Source organism: Mauremys reevesii, linkage group 1 (genome assembly GCF_016161935.1).
Source record: "Mauremys reevesii isolate NIE-2019 linkage group 1, ASM1616193v1, whole genome shotgun sequence".
In the NCBI taxonomy this organism is placed as follows: domain Eukaryota; kingdom Metazoa; phylum Chordata; order Testudines; family Geoemydidae; genus Mauremys; species Mauremys reevesii.
The window spans coordinates 26818957-26836208 of NC_052623.1; the positions used below are offsets into that span (position 1 = coordinate 26818957).

Below are 17252 nucleotides of genomic sequence, written 5' to 3' on the forward strand. Positions count from 1 at the left end.
CCAGGTGCCCAGTTTTTGACCGGAAAGTCTTGTCAAAAGGAGGAAATGTACAGATACCAAAAGTCTAGTTACCATGGGTGGCAGAGGCACCGGGTCATCAACCTACACCAGCCCCTGCTAAGCCAGGGCCCCCTCCTACCTGCATCTAATGGGCAGGCAGGCTCTGCATCAGGCTGCAGCTCCAGAACAGAGGGAGCTCAGCTGCCATGGGGCAGGGAGGTGGAGAGGATCCAGCTACTAGGAAGATGGAGAGCAGTGAGAGATAGAGGTAGGCAGGAGAGAAGTGGGGGGGCAGGGCCTGGAGAAAGAGGCGGAGCAGGGGGCAGGGCCTGTGGGGAAAGGTGGAGCAGGGGGCGGAGCCTCAAGGGACAAGGTGGAGCACAGGGGTCCAGTTGTCAGCAATTAGAAAGTTGGTTATCCTACCACAGGGAGTAGGATGTAGTTGCAGGCTGTGTACATTGGAAGCACAGAGACAGGAGAAGAAGTGAGCGTGATCCTGAGAGGATGCAGAGGGACATAGCACAGAAGTATTGGGCACGGAACTCACTAGAATGACACAGTTGGGGATTTCCGAACAAGGAAGCTGTCTGCTATTGATTTTTACTGTGTGCAGGGAAACAGGTCTTTGTGTACGTTTTTTTAAATCAATAAGATTACACCTAGAATATACTGACTCTTATCACCAATTTCTTATCCTAACAGGAATAACCATGCAGGATCCTCAATACTGCTAACTGCTCAGGCCAGAGTCAACATTACAAACACACTCTGCTTCTTCCCCCAGTACATCAAAACCAAACTTCCATGGTATCATCAGACTTACCTCCATTTCTAGCTACTTTTAATTATTCTCTACTCTGAGAAGCAAGTGCTGCAAGGCAACTTGCCAATTTGGAAAATCCAAGTCAATTAAGTCCACTGGGGCTACCTTTATCTTTTATTAAATTATCCAAAGAGAACTTTTCCAGTTTAGAGACACAATTTTCCTTCACTAAAGGTGTGTTGGCTTGACCCTGGCAGGTGGATTCTTAGTAAAAATATTAAGCTGTTCTAGCCTTAATTAAATTCTGAATCATTTTCACTGGACTCAAGGTGAGGCTCACTGGTCTAACTACTGGGATCTTCCTTGGCTCAATTTTAAATAAATCTATCCCATTAGTGACTTCCTGGTCCCTCTATTTATAAGGGTAAATTGAAAGTCCTCGTCAATATCGCTGCTGTTTCACATTTCACAAATGCAGAATGGACTTTGGAACCCTCAGCCACATTCCCATCTAACAGACTGATCGCTAGAGACAGTGTTTCATGGTATCGCTGCCCACTTGGAGAACAGCTGAAAGAACCTGTAGGTGTTTGTTAGTAGCTGGCCTTTTGAACAGCTGGGGTCTTTTAGCTTCTGTTGAGAAAGCAAGAGGATGTGATTGAGCCTTCCACAGGTGCAACTATTTTCTCCACCAGTTAGAGGATGAACAGAAAATAACAAGATATGAAACAAAGTACAGGAACCAAAAGAAGAAAGTAGCAAATAACTGAGTGAAAGAGTTGTTGATTAGGGAAATTAACTACTACATTCACTGGGCTTTAAAGCTATGTTATTTTAAAACAATGGTGTTTCAAACATCATGAAAACAGATACAAATTTATTCCAGGAAAGATTCCTTTTATATAACTGTGTAAAATATTTTATTTCATTGTTTTGGAAAGCCAAGTGTACACTCAAAACCACATCCCACTGCAAACAACAAGGAACACCTGAGCCTTCTGCCCTACCCCCACAATCCCCTCCCATGATACAAATTTAAATCTGATTATACTTTCAATATCACTTTCAATGAGTCTTGCTTGCAAGTTAAAAGATGTTTTTTTCCTAACTGTGACACCTGGAAAATTCAGTCTGATCTGAAATAATATCTAGCTATTATATGGCACTTTTCATCAATAGACTGGAAAGCGCTTTACAAAGGTAGCATGTTTTTCTATCCTATTATCAGTTTACAGAGGAAGAAACTGAGGCACAGAGAAGTGTGGTGACTTGCCAAAGGGCACACAGCAAATCAGTGGCAGAGCTGGGAATAAAACCAAGAGCTCCTGCATCCTGGGAGCCTCAAATCAAGCTGGATTCTGTAAGGCTGTGACTAGACTGGTAATAAAAGTTATAAAAGCTTCTGGATTCAGAAATTAATGATTCTGTCAATGGTACATGAACCAGAACTCAATCCAGCTCTCTCTCTCCCATAGTTGGTTCTACAGAGGTATCAAGAGCAAACAAAAAAACTACACTAAAAACTTTTTCAGGTCAGTAAAATAAGTGGATGGGACTCTGAATATACACAGGTGTTTGTTTGGGTTAGTAAAGAAGGGGCCAGTTTTCTACACCCAGTTTTCTGATCACAACAGCAGTTTAAAACTAGTACATCCTCGGGCCCAATCTTGCAAGGTGCTAACTGACTCCTGTAAACTGCTCAGCTTCCACCATTCCTGTTCAAGTCTCTGAAGTGGTGATTTTCCGAGGTGCTGAGACTTTACTACTTTCCACTGGAAGATGAAGGCACTTAGACCCAGATCCTCAAAGGCATTTAGGCACCTAACTCTCACTGAAATCAATGAGAGTTAGATGCTTTAAATACCTTGGAAGATCTGGGCCTGAGCCCAGGATCAGGTTCTATGCCTGTAAAATGTAGAACTAACAAAATAACACAGTAAGAGCAAAGGAAAACCACTATATTGAAAAAAAAGAGAATGATCTATTCAGACATTTTTCAATTTAGCAGGTCCGACGTTTTAACAGATATGGTGTTCTAGAAAGTTAATTGCAATTTGAATTTCAAAAAAGATACAAGAAATATATATTTATGTGCACTGATTAAAAACTGCTCAAATCAGAATTTTTCAGGAATCTCTAACAGCATCATTCATGTTTATATCCTAAGAAGAAGAATTTATACCTGATCAGCTTATACTTGAGAAGTATAAGCTTATATACTACAGTGGAAAACTGATAAGCGTATATCTGATAAGTATAAGCTTACATTTCTACTGCGGAGAACTGATAAAAGAAAGTATGTGCCAAGGTATTTTATTTTTCTATGTATTTTATTCTCATCACTTTTCCACTATTTTTTTTTTAAACTATTAAGTTTGAAATCTAGGACCACATTCAAACTTTGCAGCTCAGGCTAGCTCTGCTAACACATAAAGGGCTGGAGACCATGGGTGGTTCTTTGGCAGCCAAACTCCTTGAAGACCACTAGCAGAGGGGTTTCTGTACTTGCTTCTCTGTTCCCTCCTGCCACCCCTACCCCTCTCAATGATTCCCTACCCTTCTCCTAAGAACTGTGATGATCATTTTGTGCTTGTTATGCAGGTCCCACATTCCTGTCTGCATGGGGAATCTGATGTGCAGGGAAGTCTGGGAAGAAATTCAAAACAATAAAACTGATCAAGTAAATTAATTAAAAATGTTTTTAAATTTTCTAGCTTTTTTTCAATTAAAAAGTCATCTTTATAAGCTGTAATTCTAATTAAAACTATATAAAATAGTCTTGGATCTGGCGGTCTGTGTTTTTTATCAGCAATTCTTATAAATGTGTATTATCCAGAAACTAGACAGGCACAAGGAATATCTACAGTATAATTCTCCCATCATTGCCTCTGAAGGGAAAAGGGGGAAATCCTGGTGTCACTGAAGTTAACAGCAAAATTTCCATTGACTTTAATGGAGCTAGGATTTCACCTGAAGAGTTTGCAGAATTTATATTCTCATTAGCAGCTCGTTGACTAAAGACTGGGGACATTTTTTATAACAATTTTGCTTCTTGTTAAAACTCTGCAAATGACTATTTGGGTGGAAGTGGTGGGCCAGATTCTGTCCTGTTATGCCAGATTTATATCCTGGTAACAGAGCACAGAATTTGGCTCTCGGTGTCTAGTCCTTCACCCTTCTTTGGGTTTACTGAGCATAGGTTATAATACATAATTCCTTTTCAAGGAAGCCTAGTAATTTGCCTCTCTTGTGGAAGAAAAAACAAACAAGCCCTAATTTGCACTTTCATTTTTCTCAATTACCCAAAACCAAATAACACAGATATAAGTACTCTACAGGGGAAAATAATTTACGTCAGCCTTTGAAAACATTTTTTTATATTTACTTACGAAGAAATTTCCATTCACTGCCCACTTGTACATGTATGCACATAGCATACCCCATCCTGCAAGGTGAGGGTGGGTACTCAACTATGTCATGGGAGACACTCAGCACAGTGCAAATAGCACACATTTACCAAATAGGTTACGCACCAGCATTTATGTGATGTAAAGAGATCTTTAGGCTATTAATAATTTCTATGGCACTGTAAGTGTAAAGGGTATTGTATGGCTCGTCCTGAATGAATAACAGGGCTTGAAATCTAAAGGTATGAATGAAAACACCATATAAAATATGGAGTATTATGGCCAAAAAAGTTCTTCCTAGGCATTTAGGAAAAGGTGGGTGGTTGGATATAACATATTTTAATACCTGTGGGCCAAACTCTGTACTAGTGTATGATTCTGCAAGCCCTATGGAAATCTGTGGCATCTGTACATATCTATCCTAGGGTAGAATCTGGCCATGTGATTTTATCATTGGCAGATAATCATTTGTATTAGAGCAGTTTATCTGAGATTCTTTATATTATTAGTAGATAATAATAATTGCTACAGAGAGGAAGGATGGTCTCGTGGCTAAGGCAATGGCGTAGGACTCAGGCGAGCTAGGTTCTCTTCACAAATTGTCCACATGCTTCCTTTGTGACCTTGGGCAAGTCACTTAGTGTCTCTGTGCCTCGGTTCTTCACCTGTGAAATGGAGACAATATTGCTTTCTGTCTTGTCTAGTTAGAGGCAAGTGTAACCCACACATCTCCTGGGTGTGGTGTTCTGTCCCCTCTAGTGGCACCGAGAGAGATAGATTGAGTCTGCTCTATAACCTTATCTAACAGCCAATTGGCTGTTAGCTCATGTGGAAGAGGCTCATGCACTAAACTCCAGACATCCCAGGTTTGATCTCACCCACCAACAACCAGGGTCTGTCAGTATTAAACAAGGACAGAATTTTTCAGAATGTTTGTACAGGGCCTAGCACAATGAATCTCTGGTCTCAGTGGCAGCCTCCAGGTATTACTTTAATATACATTATGTATAGTCACAGTTCCATGATTAATTTTTTCAATAGTTTTAGAGCTGGGATTCAACCACTTTGTTACATATGAAGAACACATGATATCCCTGCCCCCAAATTATACCATTAACTCTACTGACTCTTATGCTGAAGTAATTGGTCTGAAGAAAATGATGGGAAAAAATCCTCTTTAAAAATCAGTTTTATCTAATCTGGGACTATAAACACTAACATGCACAAATCATAATTGTGTGGGTATTGCATAGTGTCACTACAGAGAGAGGAGTTAGTTTGTTTGGATGGCTTAACTGTTCATTTTCATAGGTTGGAAATGTTTGACTCTAAGTTTAACCTTAACTTGGAATTTCCTGGGTTTGTAATGCTTGTTTGGGGAATAATTCAACATCACTGTGATGTTTAACCCTTAAATTACTGACATGTTCTCAACCTTAACTCCAGCTTAACAAAGTTTTTATCCAGAAATAATAAATAAGAATTATTACTATTTGATACAGTTAGTTTTTTATTACTGAAAGGAATCACACAACGGTGGATGGAGAATAAATGGTTACACATTAAAAAACCAGTGATCAGAAGAATACTAAATTCTGTTTATTTTATTTCTACTGTCCAACAAATCTCAAATAGTCATAACAATCCTATGCGGTCATAACAATATTTATTCTTAAAAGCTTGTCCTTAAAAAATTGCCCTTGGATAAAGACCTTGAATGTCAAGTTTCAGCCTAGAGCAAATTTCTACAGCCAAGTTATGAATTCTTGTTCTTAATGAAAGTGCCAAAACAACCTTAACTACAGCAATGATGGTACTGCTGTAGCAACAGTGCTGCTTTTGATAATGTAAACATAGCTCTAAAGACAGCAATTTCTCTCTCTCTCTCTCTCTCTCTAATGTGCACTTAAATTCTTTCAGTTTAAATAACTCATGTGAAATACTTTCTGGAAAGATAATGATGTGAAATATCTACGTAGACCAAACAGTAGATAATGCTTTTAGATAATGTAACGTATATCTTACTAACACACACCTGAATTATTGTCTTTGCTTAAAGGTCTCTGAGACTGCTTTGTAATCTTAGGGTCCTATCCTTGCTCCCATTTGGTTATATCAGCTGTACTTGGAGAAGGATCAGGGTCTTAAACATGTTGGTCAAAATTAAAATAATGAATAAGCCATTTTCTAGAAAATTGGGGGAAACATTCCCCAGACCATGTTTTTTTTCATGGGGCATCATAGGATAGGGAGGAAGAGAATAATCTCTGATTGCATTAGAATGATGGTCTTCCCTTCCTGAGCAATGAAATATGCATGTCATAAATTTAACAAGGGAAAAGGAAGCTTTGGATGACGAAGAGCTGCAGGAATACAGTGACCCAGCAAAAAAATAAATGACAATAAATTAAAACAACCTTTAATAACAAAGCTGGGGTTTAGTATTAAAAATATCACCATTAATAATATCCTAGAGAAGAAGGATACAAGGGAGGGGGAATTATTTTAATGGCTTAGTTTTCAGAACGACATATTAGCCACAAGGAACATTCCTTGCCACCTGGATTGCCTATGGAATCTATTAGCCAACAGGGTTTTATTCATAGAAAAAGGCTGTAAACTCAGAGAGAGAGAAAGAAAGAGAGAGACCCTGCAGAACTCACTTTATGGTATGCAGAGATATTTATTTTATTTTATAGTGTGTGTCTGCACAAGAGAGAAAGGGACATACTTATTAGGCAAAGGAAGAAACCCCAAGAGAGGGAGGGTACTTCTAAACAGAGCCATTTATTTAATTTGTGTTTAAAGAGAAAGATTAATTTCAGAAATGATTGCACTAGACTTACAGCTTTAGACAAACCAGAATATGTGCATTTCAGCTCTGCCAGACAACATGCTATTTGGACAATACTTTTCTCAGAACACAGGCACTTGAAACATGTGCGACACGGTCTCTCGTAGTACATACTTCTTTAAAACTGTTGCCAGTGAGATAAATCTGAACACAAACATCTGGATTAGTTGTCAGCCAGAAATGTTTGTCTTTACCAACACGTAGACTCTTTACCCAGTGCAAGCTAATATTGCTGAAAATGGGTGTTCCTCTGGATCTGCCGCTTTATTACAAATTATGGCTCCTACAGATGAACTGAAGAGAGACAAATTTGAAGCTGCAGTGTCCCCAAAGGGTTTACCTATCCCAATAATAATATTCAGAGCCCCTACAGAGATCTCAGAGTGCTTTACAAAGGTGAGTGAGCATTATCATCCTTGTGTTACACACCTGGGGAAACTGAGAGGCAGAGCGGTTTAGGGCAGGTTTTCAAAGATGCTGAAAATCCCCAGCTCCCATTGAATTCAAAAGAGGAAGAGCACCTCTGTTGCAGGTCTGCAGCTCTACTGCAGCCTATGGGCTATAGTCATGCCTGTGGCTGCTGCTACTCCTCCTAGGCAAAGTCTTTTGATCAGTTATATTCCCCTTCTTTCAGAATCATGAGCCATACACCTCCCCATCCAGTGCCATAGCAGAGATTGAGATCCCACAGTGCAATCCCATAGAATGCACCAATCCCACTGCCTTTTGTGCCCACATGCCCTTCCCCCTCTGTCTTGCTACTTCCTAATGGCAGGGGACCCCAGAGAGGGAATTTTGCTATGAGAGGAGAAGGCCAAGGAGCACTGTGGACTCCATGGCAGGAAAAAGCAAAGGGATTCTCCTAAAGCTTCAGGATGGGGAAAGGCAAATTCAAGAAGAGCTGTTGACATTGCAGGGAGGCAGAGATATCCCCAAATCATTTTGTAACACAGGGTGCCCAACAGTCTGATTCTTTGGTATTCTTGCATCTGAACATAGCTAGAAAATAAGCCCGTTGATGCGGAGGTTTACTTTCCATTTCTACAGTGAGCTCCTTTTGGAGTATTTACAATCAAACACTGCAAATCCTTTGGAAGAAATGACAAAATGAGAGTGCAGCCAGAGCCACCCTTAGGTAATTCCCATGATTAAGATTCTGAGCTTTAAAATGAGTCTATAAAGGACACTGTGAAGTCACAGAAAACCAGTGTTCAGCTATGCCCCCTTCTCTGCAGACGGGGAGTTGCCAAACAGAATCAAAAGTCTTAACTGCAAGAATTATCAGCAAATTCAAAAAGGATGTGAAATTGTGTGCTGCAAAGAAGGCAGGCTATTACGTAACAGCAATGCTGCCAGACCGACTGTAAGGTACAGTACATTGGGAAGCAGCTCCCAACAGAAGACTCCATGTTTTTTATAAAAACTGCTGAAAAAACAAAACAGAATACATGCCATTGTGACTAATGTGGCTAACAAAACTGAGGAAGAGGCATCCTCTCTATCCCCACTTCTCGATTCCTTCTTCACTTTTTCTTCTTCCCTAAGGTATGTGCAGCTGAGACTCAACAACACAGCAGCATCTACTTGGAGAATCTCTTGTATAAGGTCACAATCAACAATTCTAATGCTTATTCTCTTTATCTGATCTGTCCCTTCCAAGGCTACACAGTAGTTAGAGTTTGTTGAACCACTTGCACTTTTGTATTCTTTTCTCTAAACAGGTTTCTTTCTAAATGACGCCATTTCAAAACCACTATTATTTACTACGGGCAATGTGGTGACTGGCACCTCTCAAACCTGTGGACAGAAAACTCTGGCCAATTAATACCATGTTAAGCTTCCCCTGTTTTTGTTTTTCTAAAATGTTGTTTACATTTGATTCCCAATAAAAATAAAATTTAATTTAGTTTAATTAATACAAAAAATGATCAGAAACTTAAACAGCAGGAGAGCCTGACATTCATAGGACATACAGATCTGACAGGCTAGATAGATGAATGAAGGGACAAAATACTTATACAAGAGAAAGAACTTCTTGTGGTTTACTATACACAAGTTATATGTATGGTAGTACTCAGCTAATTTCACTGCACTAAGTGCAACCTTTGTAACCAGCCTAAAGCACATCTGAAGCAGCATCTAACTAGGTCACCATAATTTTATTAACTATGCTTTGGACAATATATCCAAAAATAATATAGATACATATTACGCAGGTGAAATCTGAATTGTTAAACTATATCATAATGGTAGTTTTATCCTCAAATGGTCTTAAAATACTATATCTTGGAGCCATAGAGACCTTAAGCCATAGACATTTAAAACAAAGGCAATGAATTCAGGCCCTCAGTTTAACTTTTCCTGACAATAGGCAGACATGAGATCTTTGCAAGATCATAGGATCTATAGTAGCTATTCACACATACCTCTGGCTTAATAAAGGCAAGAAGGGGATTAACACGCAAAAATCAATAATATAAAAGTAAACTTTATATTATGATGGATCAAAAGGCAAATAACTAAAGAAATACCCAGATGGTCATACAAATATTGCTGCTTAAGGAAACAGCAAACCAACAGCCAAAGAGCCAGTCACTGTCACCCGTGGAAAACAAGTCCAACTGGTTCGCAAGTCATCAAGTTTTGATATCAAATGCCCAATACACTAATCATCTCTCTCCCTTGGTCACACTATCACACTTGTGGCGCTCAAGCTGGTGCTTCCTCTATATAAAAGAGAAGAGCAATCAGCAGAGCTTCTCCATGAAGGCTCCTCGACTCTAAAATTTGCTATACTCCATTGGTCTGCCAGAGCTCAGATCTGTTAACCCTCTAGACCCATTGCAAAGCCAATTTGCTTTCCAAAGCTTTAGAGAATAAACTGGATGGAAATCTCATGTAGATAACTTAGAGTAGTATTAATGAGACAGTGGGCCAGATCCTTAGTTGGTGTAAATCGTCATAGTAGCTCTGAGGTGTTGGTTTGGTCTCACTCTCTCTCTCACCCAGGCCAACCTCACCTTTCATTCACTACACAGAAAGTGGGGGAAGGCTATCTGGAGGAGAAATAGGGAAAAACCCTCATGCTTTGCCACCATCTCAAGTTCTACAGAGGGTAAAGGAGGCTCCTCCTGAAAACGAGACAAGATGGTCAGGTGGTTACGGAACTAAGCTAGAATTGGGAGATTTGTGTTCCAGTCCCTTCTCTGTCACAGAATTCCTGTGTGACCTGACACAAGTCACTTAGCTTCTCCATGCTTCAGTTTTCCATCTGTAAAACGAGAATATACCACTTCCCTACCTCACAGGGGTGTTGAGAAGATAAATACATTAAAGATTGTGAGGCGCACAGATATTATGGTGATGGGGGCCATATAAGCTCTGGGAGAATCCTTTCCTCCACAGAGGGGCTGGAGGGCAATAATCACTTCAGCCTCTCTCTTCTCCAGGGCTGAGGAAAGGAAGAGATCCTTCTGCCATGCCCAGCATAAGCACCAAGTCTGAGGTAGGCCTGCTGGCTAACGTGTCAGTTTCTGGCAGACCATGAGTGGAGCATACTAATTAATTCTCCATTAGCTATGCCTCTAAACCAGGTGGAGCTAATGCAATGCCTGTCAGCACACTAACTATGACCACGCAGAGAGAACAGCGGTGGCAACCTAATGAATAACCCTTCCTGCCTCAGAGCCTGAATATCACCCACAGAACGTCTGTAAGAGGTATCCATTTTGCTTCCGTCCTGCCCATGCAGTAAATTAAAGTCCTAACGGTGCTACACATCAAAAGAATTATAAGTAATCCCTACCACACCAATGGTTCAGCAATCTAACTTCAAAAGCAGTTCATTCTGGCCTTACAAATGTATTTATTTCTGCAGTTCACTGAACACTGAGTTTTACACCATTGGCGCTGCTCCAAGCACAGAGACCTACCCTTCAGTCTCTCAAATCTTTGTATCAAAAGTCTCAAACTTACGGTAGAATGTTGAATGGGTATCCAGGCAGGTGCTTCGACTGAGCATTTGTGGGAAGGGCATCTGCCATGGCTCTGCTGCAAATAAGTGAAAACGGCATTATACACAATACAGTATGTGCTTCAATCCTACGCACACGGAGCTCCATTAAAAATGGAGCATCAACCTCATCTTTGCATTTCCTAGCATATGCTAGTACACATGAGACCTTTCAGAGTGATTTTCCAAGGCCATGTGTGAGAAATTAGGCATGTAGGTCCCATTATTAAAAGGGCACTGAAATTTTACCCATTAGTTTTGCTGTGTATTTCCCAGTTTTGAAGGGGACACAAGCTGCATTCACTCTGAACCCCAAACAACTGCCATTTGGCATCCCTTAGCTCTGAAACCTTCAAAGAACAAGGACACAGGGCTTAGGCAGTAGTTAGGGTTTGGCTTTTAACTCTCATCTTCACGACAGGCTGTATGTCTCCCCATGTAAGGGCTTGGCTACACTTACGGTTTGCAGCGCTGGTCATCCAGCTGTGTAGGAGCAGCACTGGTGTGTGGCCACACTCACAGCTACCAGCGCTGGTGTGTGGCCACATTTGCAGCACTGTTGGGAGTGCTGCATTATGGGCAGCTATCCCAGCATTCAAGTGGCAACAATGTGCTTTTCAAAAGAGGGGGCTGGAGGGTGGTGTACTGTGACAGGGAGCGGGGAAGAGAGAGAGAGTGGATTTTTGGAGCCAACAGTTTAGCTTCCTGGATTGAAAAATCACAAAATGTTCGCGAACCCTTGGTCTTAATTGCAAACAGCCTGCCTCCAACGCTGTTTCTCTGTCAAGCAAACATTCACTCCCTGCCTCTCATTTGATCGTTCACAGCCAGGTACAGATAGCTCCTGTTTGCTGTGATCAGTGTTTGTTTTTTAGATAAGCAGTTCAACGGAGCTCCGATCGGAGTTCACAACAAAACAAAGAGAGGCTGCATAACAAAACAAAGAGAGTAATTTAGATAAAAGCTTTCTGGGATATCTCCTTATTCCCTGGAGGCCAATAAAAGTGCTGGTGTGTGTCCACACTTGATGAGCAGCGCTGGATCACCAGCGCTGCAATCGCTACACCCCAACCTGGCCAGGTGTACAGCCAGCGCTGCAGCCAGGGAGTTGCAGCGCTGGATGTGCCTTGCAGGTGTGGACGGTTACTAATTGCAGCGCTGGAAAGCCTCTACCAGCGCTGCAACTTGCAAGTGTAGCCAAGCCCTTAGTCCATATTCTTTCTACCAATGATAACTCCAGCCTGAACCACCATCACCAACCTTATTTTCCAGCACAAGTGTCCCTATACCAGTTTCTCTAAAGGCTTGTTTTGCGGCTCAGCAGAAAGCATGACTTCCTATGCAAACTGGCTGGAGGCAACCCTCTCAGAGTTGATATATGTCACTCCCACAATTCCCTAAAATCTGACTGCTGGAACAAGGAGTTACTTTAAACTGTTTTCCCACAAGGCAGTCCAATCCACTACCACTAGGACATTGGACAGCTCTCCCTGTAATTTCTCTTGCATTTGTTGGGATCCAGTTACATTTTACCTAAGGTTCCAAGCCCTGGCAAGCCAATTAAAACTAATCACACAGTAGCTTGGGTCAGAGTCCCTGCAGAAACGTTCGGAATAATTTTGGGATCTCCCACCTCTATTCTTTGCTTTCATATAGGAATCAAACCATTATTTATTTGTTTCAACTGGAGGACTCATGTAATTATGTGCGTTCCAGAAGCACAGAGGCGCAGATACAATGCAGGATGAAATTTCCTTTCATTTACAACTTAAGCCAGGTATACTGCAAACAACTAAACATAATTTTTTCACACTGAGAACACAATCTCTGTGGGCAGTAAGTGATTTAGACTTCACATGGTTTTCAGCTTTAAGCCTGATGTGAACACATTAACTAATTGTGCTATATGAGGAACTGTACTGTGTTCTTTACCCACAAATAATAAAAGTGGTACAACGATAAATACTTTTCAAGCAAAGAAGTACAAGTCTCAGTTTCAGATATGTATTCCCCAAATCTCAAACCTGGTGATTACCGGTTTCTATATTTTCATATATATACCTCTAAAGCACATTAAAAAGAGGGACAAATTGCCAGCAAGAGGCTATTTACCATTAAACAAAATCTCTGAAAAATGTTCTTTAATAGAAGCTGAAAAGTCACCAGTATTATAGCAGCAATATTCTATGGACATGTTTTTTTCTCCTAAAAGTAAAAGTGTGAATGTGGTAGCACATTATGTAACCTAATCAAAATAATAAAACCACAAATAGACTTTTATATATCTGATTGATTAGAGACATTGTTAAGCTTTCCGGGTTTTTTTTTTCTTTTTAAAAGTTGTAGGTCTTGATTCTTTGGTCCCTACAGAGGCAAATGCAGGAACAATGACGACGACTTGCTCAGCACACAACTTTCAGATACTCATATCTTTGAAAAAATCAAACCCATTTTTTCCAGTTGAAGTTTTTAATACTGCAAAGGGAGACATCCATATAGCAACTCTTTTTCATGGGACTGCAGCAGCAAATCCCTTTGTAGGATCATGGCTCAAGACTATAAGTTTCTCTCCAGTGAGAACTATGTCCATGCCAAATGTAACTTTCAAAGTTCTGCTATTTTATACCTTCATTAAAAAAAGAAAAAAAAATCACCAGAATGCTTTACAATATTGTATTTTATTTTATACACTCTTAACTAAAACAGCTGCATGGTGTTAAGTTGCAAAACAGTCTCTATTATAAAACCTTGTTTTTAGAAGTTCAAGACTTAAAAATACCTGTTGGGCAGAGTCCTACTAAGAAAAAATTCAGCCCCAAAGGCAAATGTTTCAGAAAGTGGTTTGCATCAGCAAGCACAGGGAAATCATGGAAATTTTTCTGCAGCCTTAACCACAGCAGAAATTACCTGCACTTCCACAGAAACCAGTGGGAGCTTTGCTAACATGGGGACTTCAGGATCAGGTGAACTCCGACCACTTTTCAAAGATAAACATAAATAAGGTGATGAAAACCCACCATGTTAAATTCTCTCTATTCCATCTAGCCCGAGGGAACAAAGTTGTGTGTGGTTTAGTTTCTATATTTATTATTAATTTTAATATAGATTAAACTCATATGCTGTATGTTGCTATGTGGAAAAGCAATTTCAAATAAGTGATCTTTCTATTTGGACTGGAAAGTGGCAAGGTTTGTGTTTCTCCTTAGTTTGTGCAGGCGTGAAGTTCATAATCTTTGGCCGGCCTCCAAGGAAGGAAGTCCTGTCTCCTGCACACATGAGCTTCATTCTTGAGACAGTTTTTAAGGGTGGTTGTGGTCCCAGAAGAGGACGAGTCCTTTAGGTGACCTGGTCCCCATCTATTTAGAGCCTTACAAATATGGAATGGCATCTTAAACTTGTCTTAATGTTGTACAAGAATCCAGTGGAGCATATAAGGAGTTATCTGCTCTCACTGCTGCATTTTGCACCAGTTGCAGTTTTTCTAGGTCTGATACTTTCAAGCTCAGGCAAACTGCTTTGGAATAATCTAGTCAGAAAGCAATGAACACCATGCATGATCAAGGCCAGGCTGTGAACAACAAGAATGGAACACTAAATTCCTAGCCAGTCGGAGGCAGTAGAATGCCTTTCCTGAAGGTACTGAGCATACAAGTCCCAAATCAATGAGGAGTCTATTAGGAGCCCTGAACTGTAGACTGCCTTGACAATTCATGAGCAGAGATCATCAACTAGAGGAGACCGCATCACGGTAATGAGCTCTTCGGCAACGTCATGCATTAATTCCATGTTGATTGTATTTAGCTTTAACAAACTTCTCATCCATACACTGGTCTCGGCCTGATGCTGGCGTACGTAGGTTTTAGCGGTGTTAGCACTGGTGGTCAATGACAGATAAAGTTATATAGCATTGGCATACGAATGGCACCTGAGCCCATGAAGTCTCATTAATTCTCCTAGTAGGACAATGGAGTGATTAGAACCTGTGGAATTCCACAGTTGCGTATTCTGGTGGCAGAGATGCATTTGCATACTAATACACACTGTGTGGAAGGATTGACACCATTATAGTGGGTTTCCCTTTTCACCTTCCACAGACATGATACCAGGATGCTGTGATCAGCCATATCTAATGCCGTGGAAGGGTCAAAGAGGAGGAGTATGGATTTCTGCCCATTATGCCAGGACAGCAAGAGATTGTCCATCTGCCCCATGCCCAGTACCAAATCCTGTCCTGAAAGGCAATTGGGAAGACCCTAGAATAGTGACTGTGGACAGATGTGTTTTGAGCCAGTTTTCTGATTCTAAGAAAAGTAACTGTGAAACAAAGAGAAGGTTTGACACCAGTTGCACAGGTCTGTTGTATCTATAGAAGGTTTATTCAGGGCTGTCTGGATTGTAGCACGTGGAAAGGTGGGAGGTAGAAGAATCCCAACGTCTGATTTGGAAAAGGAAATTTCAATCAGAAGGGGCCACAGTTGCTCATCAAAGGACAAGACTATTCTTTGCAAGTGGTGGGTCACGTTTCTATCAGGAGGGCCAAGGCTTCCTGAAACATGGACAGACTGAATTCAGGTATAATGGTATGGTTTTAGGTTAGTGCATGGTGTCCAATTTCACACATTGTGCCAAGAAGTCTTCCTAGATACTGATCTTCTTGGCGAAGAAAGAGGATAATTCCAAAATAGCCTACTGACAAATGAAGAGTCTCAGACCTGGCAAGTTATGAACACACACTTGCCAGATTTATTGACATAATGACTCACCCATAAATACCCACTTCCTTCTCCTTGACCATGGTTCTCAGAAGCTTTGTGCCAGATGGAGAAAGATGGAAGGAAACTTGCATGCCAGAGGCAAACAAATTAAAATACAAAGAATTTCTTCAAGCTTATGCTGAGGCTGTGTTGGCAGCCAAGACACCCTTCTCCTCCATTTCTGTACTGACCACCCAAAACGGCTTTACAGGATGGTGAACAACTTAACCAACGCTGGTTGCTTGAAATCCACAGCAGAACACAGCATCACTTGCTGCAAGGAGCTATCATCCTATCAACTGCATCTAGTAATGCACCTCAAATTATGTGCAACTGGACACCTTCTAGGCACAGATAACTTGGCAATCACATAGCAAGACTCATTAATGCAGGAGCAGGTTCCCCTGAATTCCCTGTTCTGCTCATCACTTTTTACCTTGTGTTTATACGTGCAGCTTTCCAACGTTGGGTAGTATTAAACCTGAACCGCAACCACCTGAGCAGTTAATTGAACATTTTCTTCCTTGGTTCAAGGAGCCGTTGATAGATTTATAAAACAAATCACCTCTCTCTTCCATAGTTAAAATTGGTCTGGTAAAGACATCTCCCTGGGATCAGCAAATTATAAGCTAATGATATCTAGTCAAAATTTCAGTTACACTAAACAAGGTCAATGCTTAGAAGAAATAAAATGCCACTCAGAAATGGAGATCAAAGTAACTCACTTCTATTCTTGCTGCTACCATAGAGACTAAGAAAAAAATGAATAGATTTAAACAGACTTAATTCTTCCTGAAATTTATAATTAACTACAAGGGAAAAGGGACAATTACCATATTTCTAAAGAATAAAAGATAAAAAGTTGAGCTTTTGACAAGATATAATTACAAGACATATACAATGCACATTGGTTTGCTCTGTGTAATTTTCTTTAAGTTCCCAAAAGAAAGGTTATTTTTTTCTAGAAAACACAACATGTGCTTCATCAGTTTACATTTGTAATGTTCAGAATTCAAGCGCTAAAGACTAACAACAACTGGTATAATTCTACCAAAACTTAACACTGGTAAATAAAGATCTGAAATAAATACTCAATTATACACCCCATCTGTTTCACATCTATGAATATATTCTCTAGCGAAGATAAATGGTAATCAATGAGAAGGGTTTTCCTCCTTTTCTAAGATTGCATAGAGTAGCCAACAGTCACCCAATAGTAGTTAAAGCTGTCCTCAAACACCACTTCAGTTTAGAATTTAGTGAATTACATGTAAATTGCATGGAATCAGCACTATTAAATTTTTAAGATCTGGCAGGAAAACACCCCAGTTTGAAATGCTCATCAGGACCTAATAATGGCTTTAGAAACATACTTCAATTTTATCTAAATTTGAATATTTGAGAAACTGAACAAAAACCATGAAATTTGCTTTGTTTGGCAGACTTGAAGTTTGGCACAAAA

At 40.3% G+C, this 17252-nt stretch overlaps 1 protein-coding gene across 2 annotated transcripts in view; it reads right to left on the minus strand.

The window, feature by feature from the left end:
• Positions 1-17252, minus strand: part of DLG2 (discs large MAGUK scaffold protein 2) — a 1428123-nt gene that overhangs the window by 1162881 nt on the left and 247990 nt on the right. Inside the window, exon 6 of one of the 2 annotated variants that reach the window (XM_039519925.1) lies at positions 11000-11074. The exons of the other annotated variant lie outside the window; for it this stretch is intronic. Coding sequence (XP_039375859.1) covers positions 11000-11074 — 75 coding nt within the window. The remainder of the gene's footprint in view (positions 1-10999; positions 11075-17252) is intronic. 2 annotated transcript variants of the gene reach the window in all.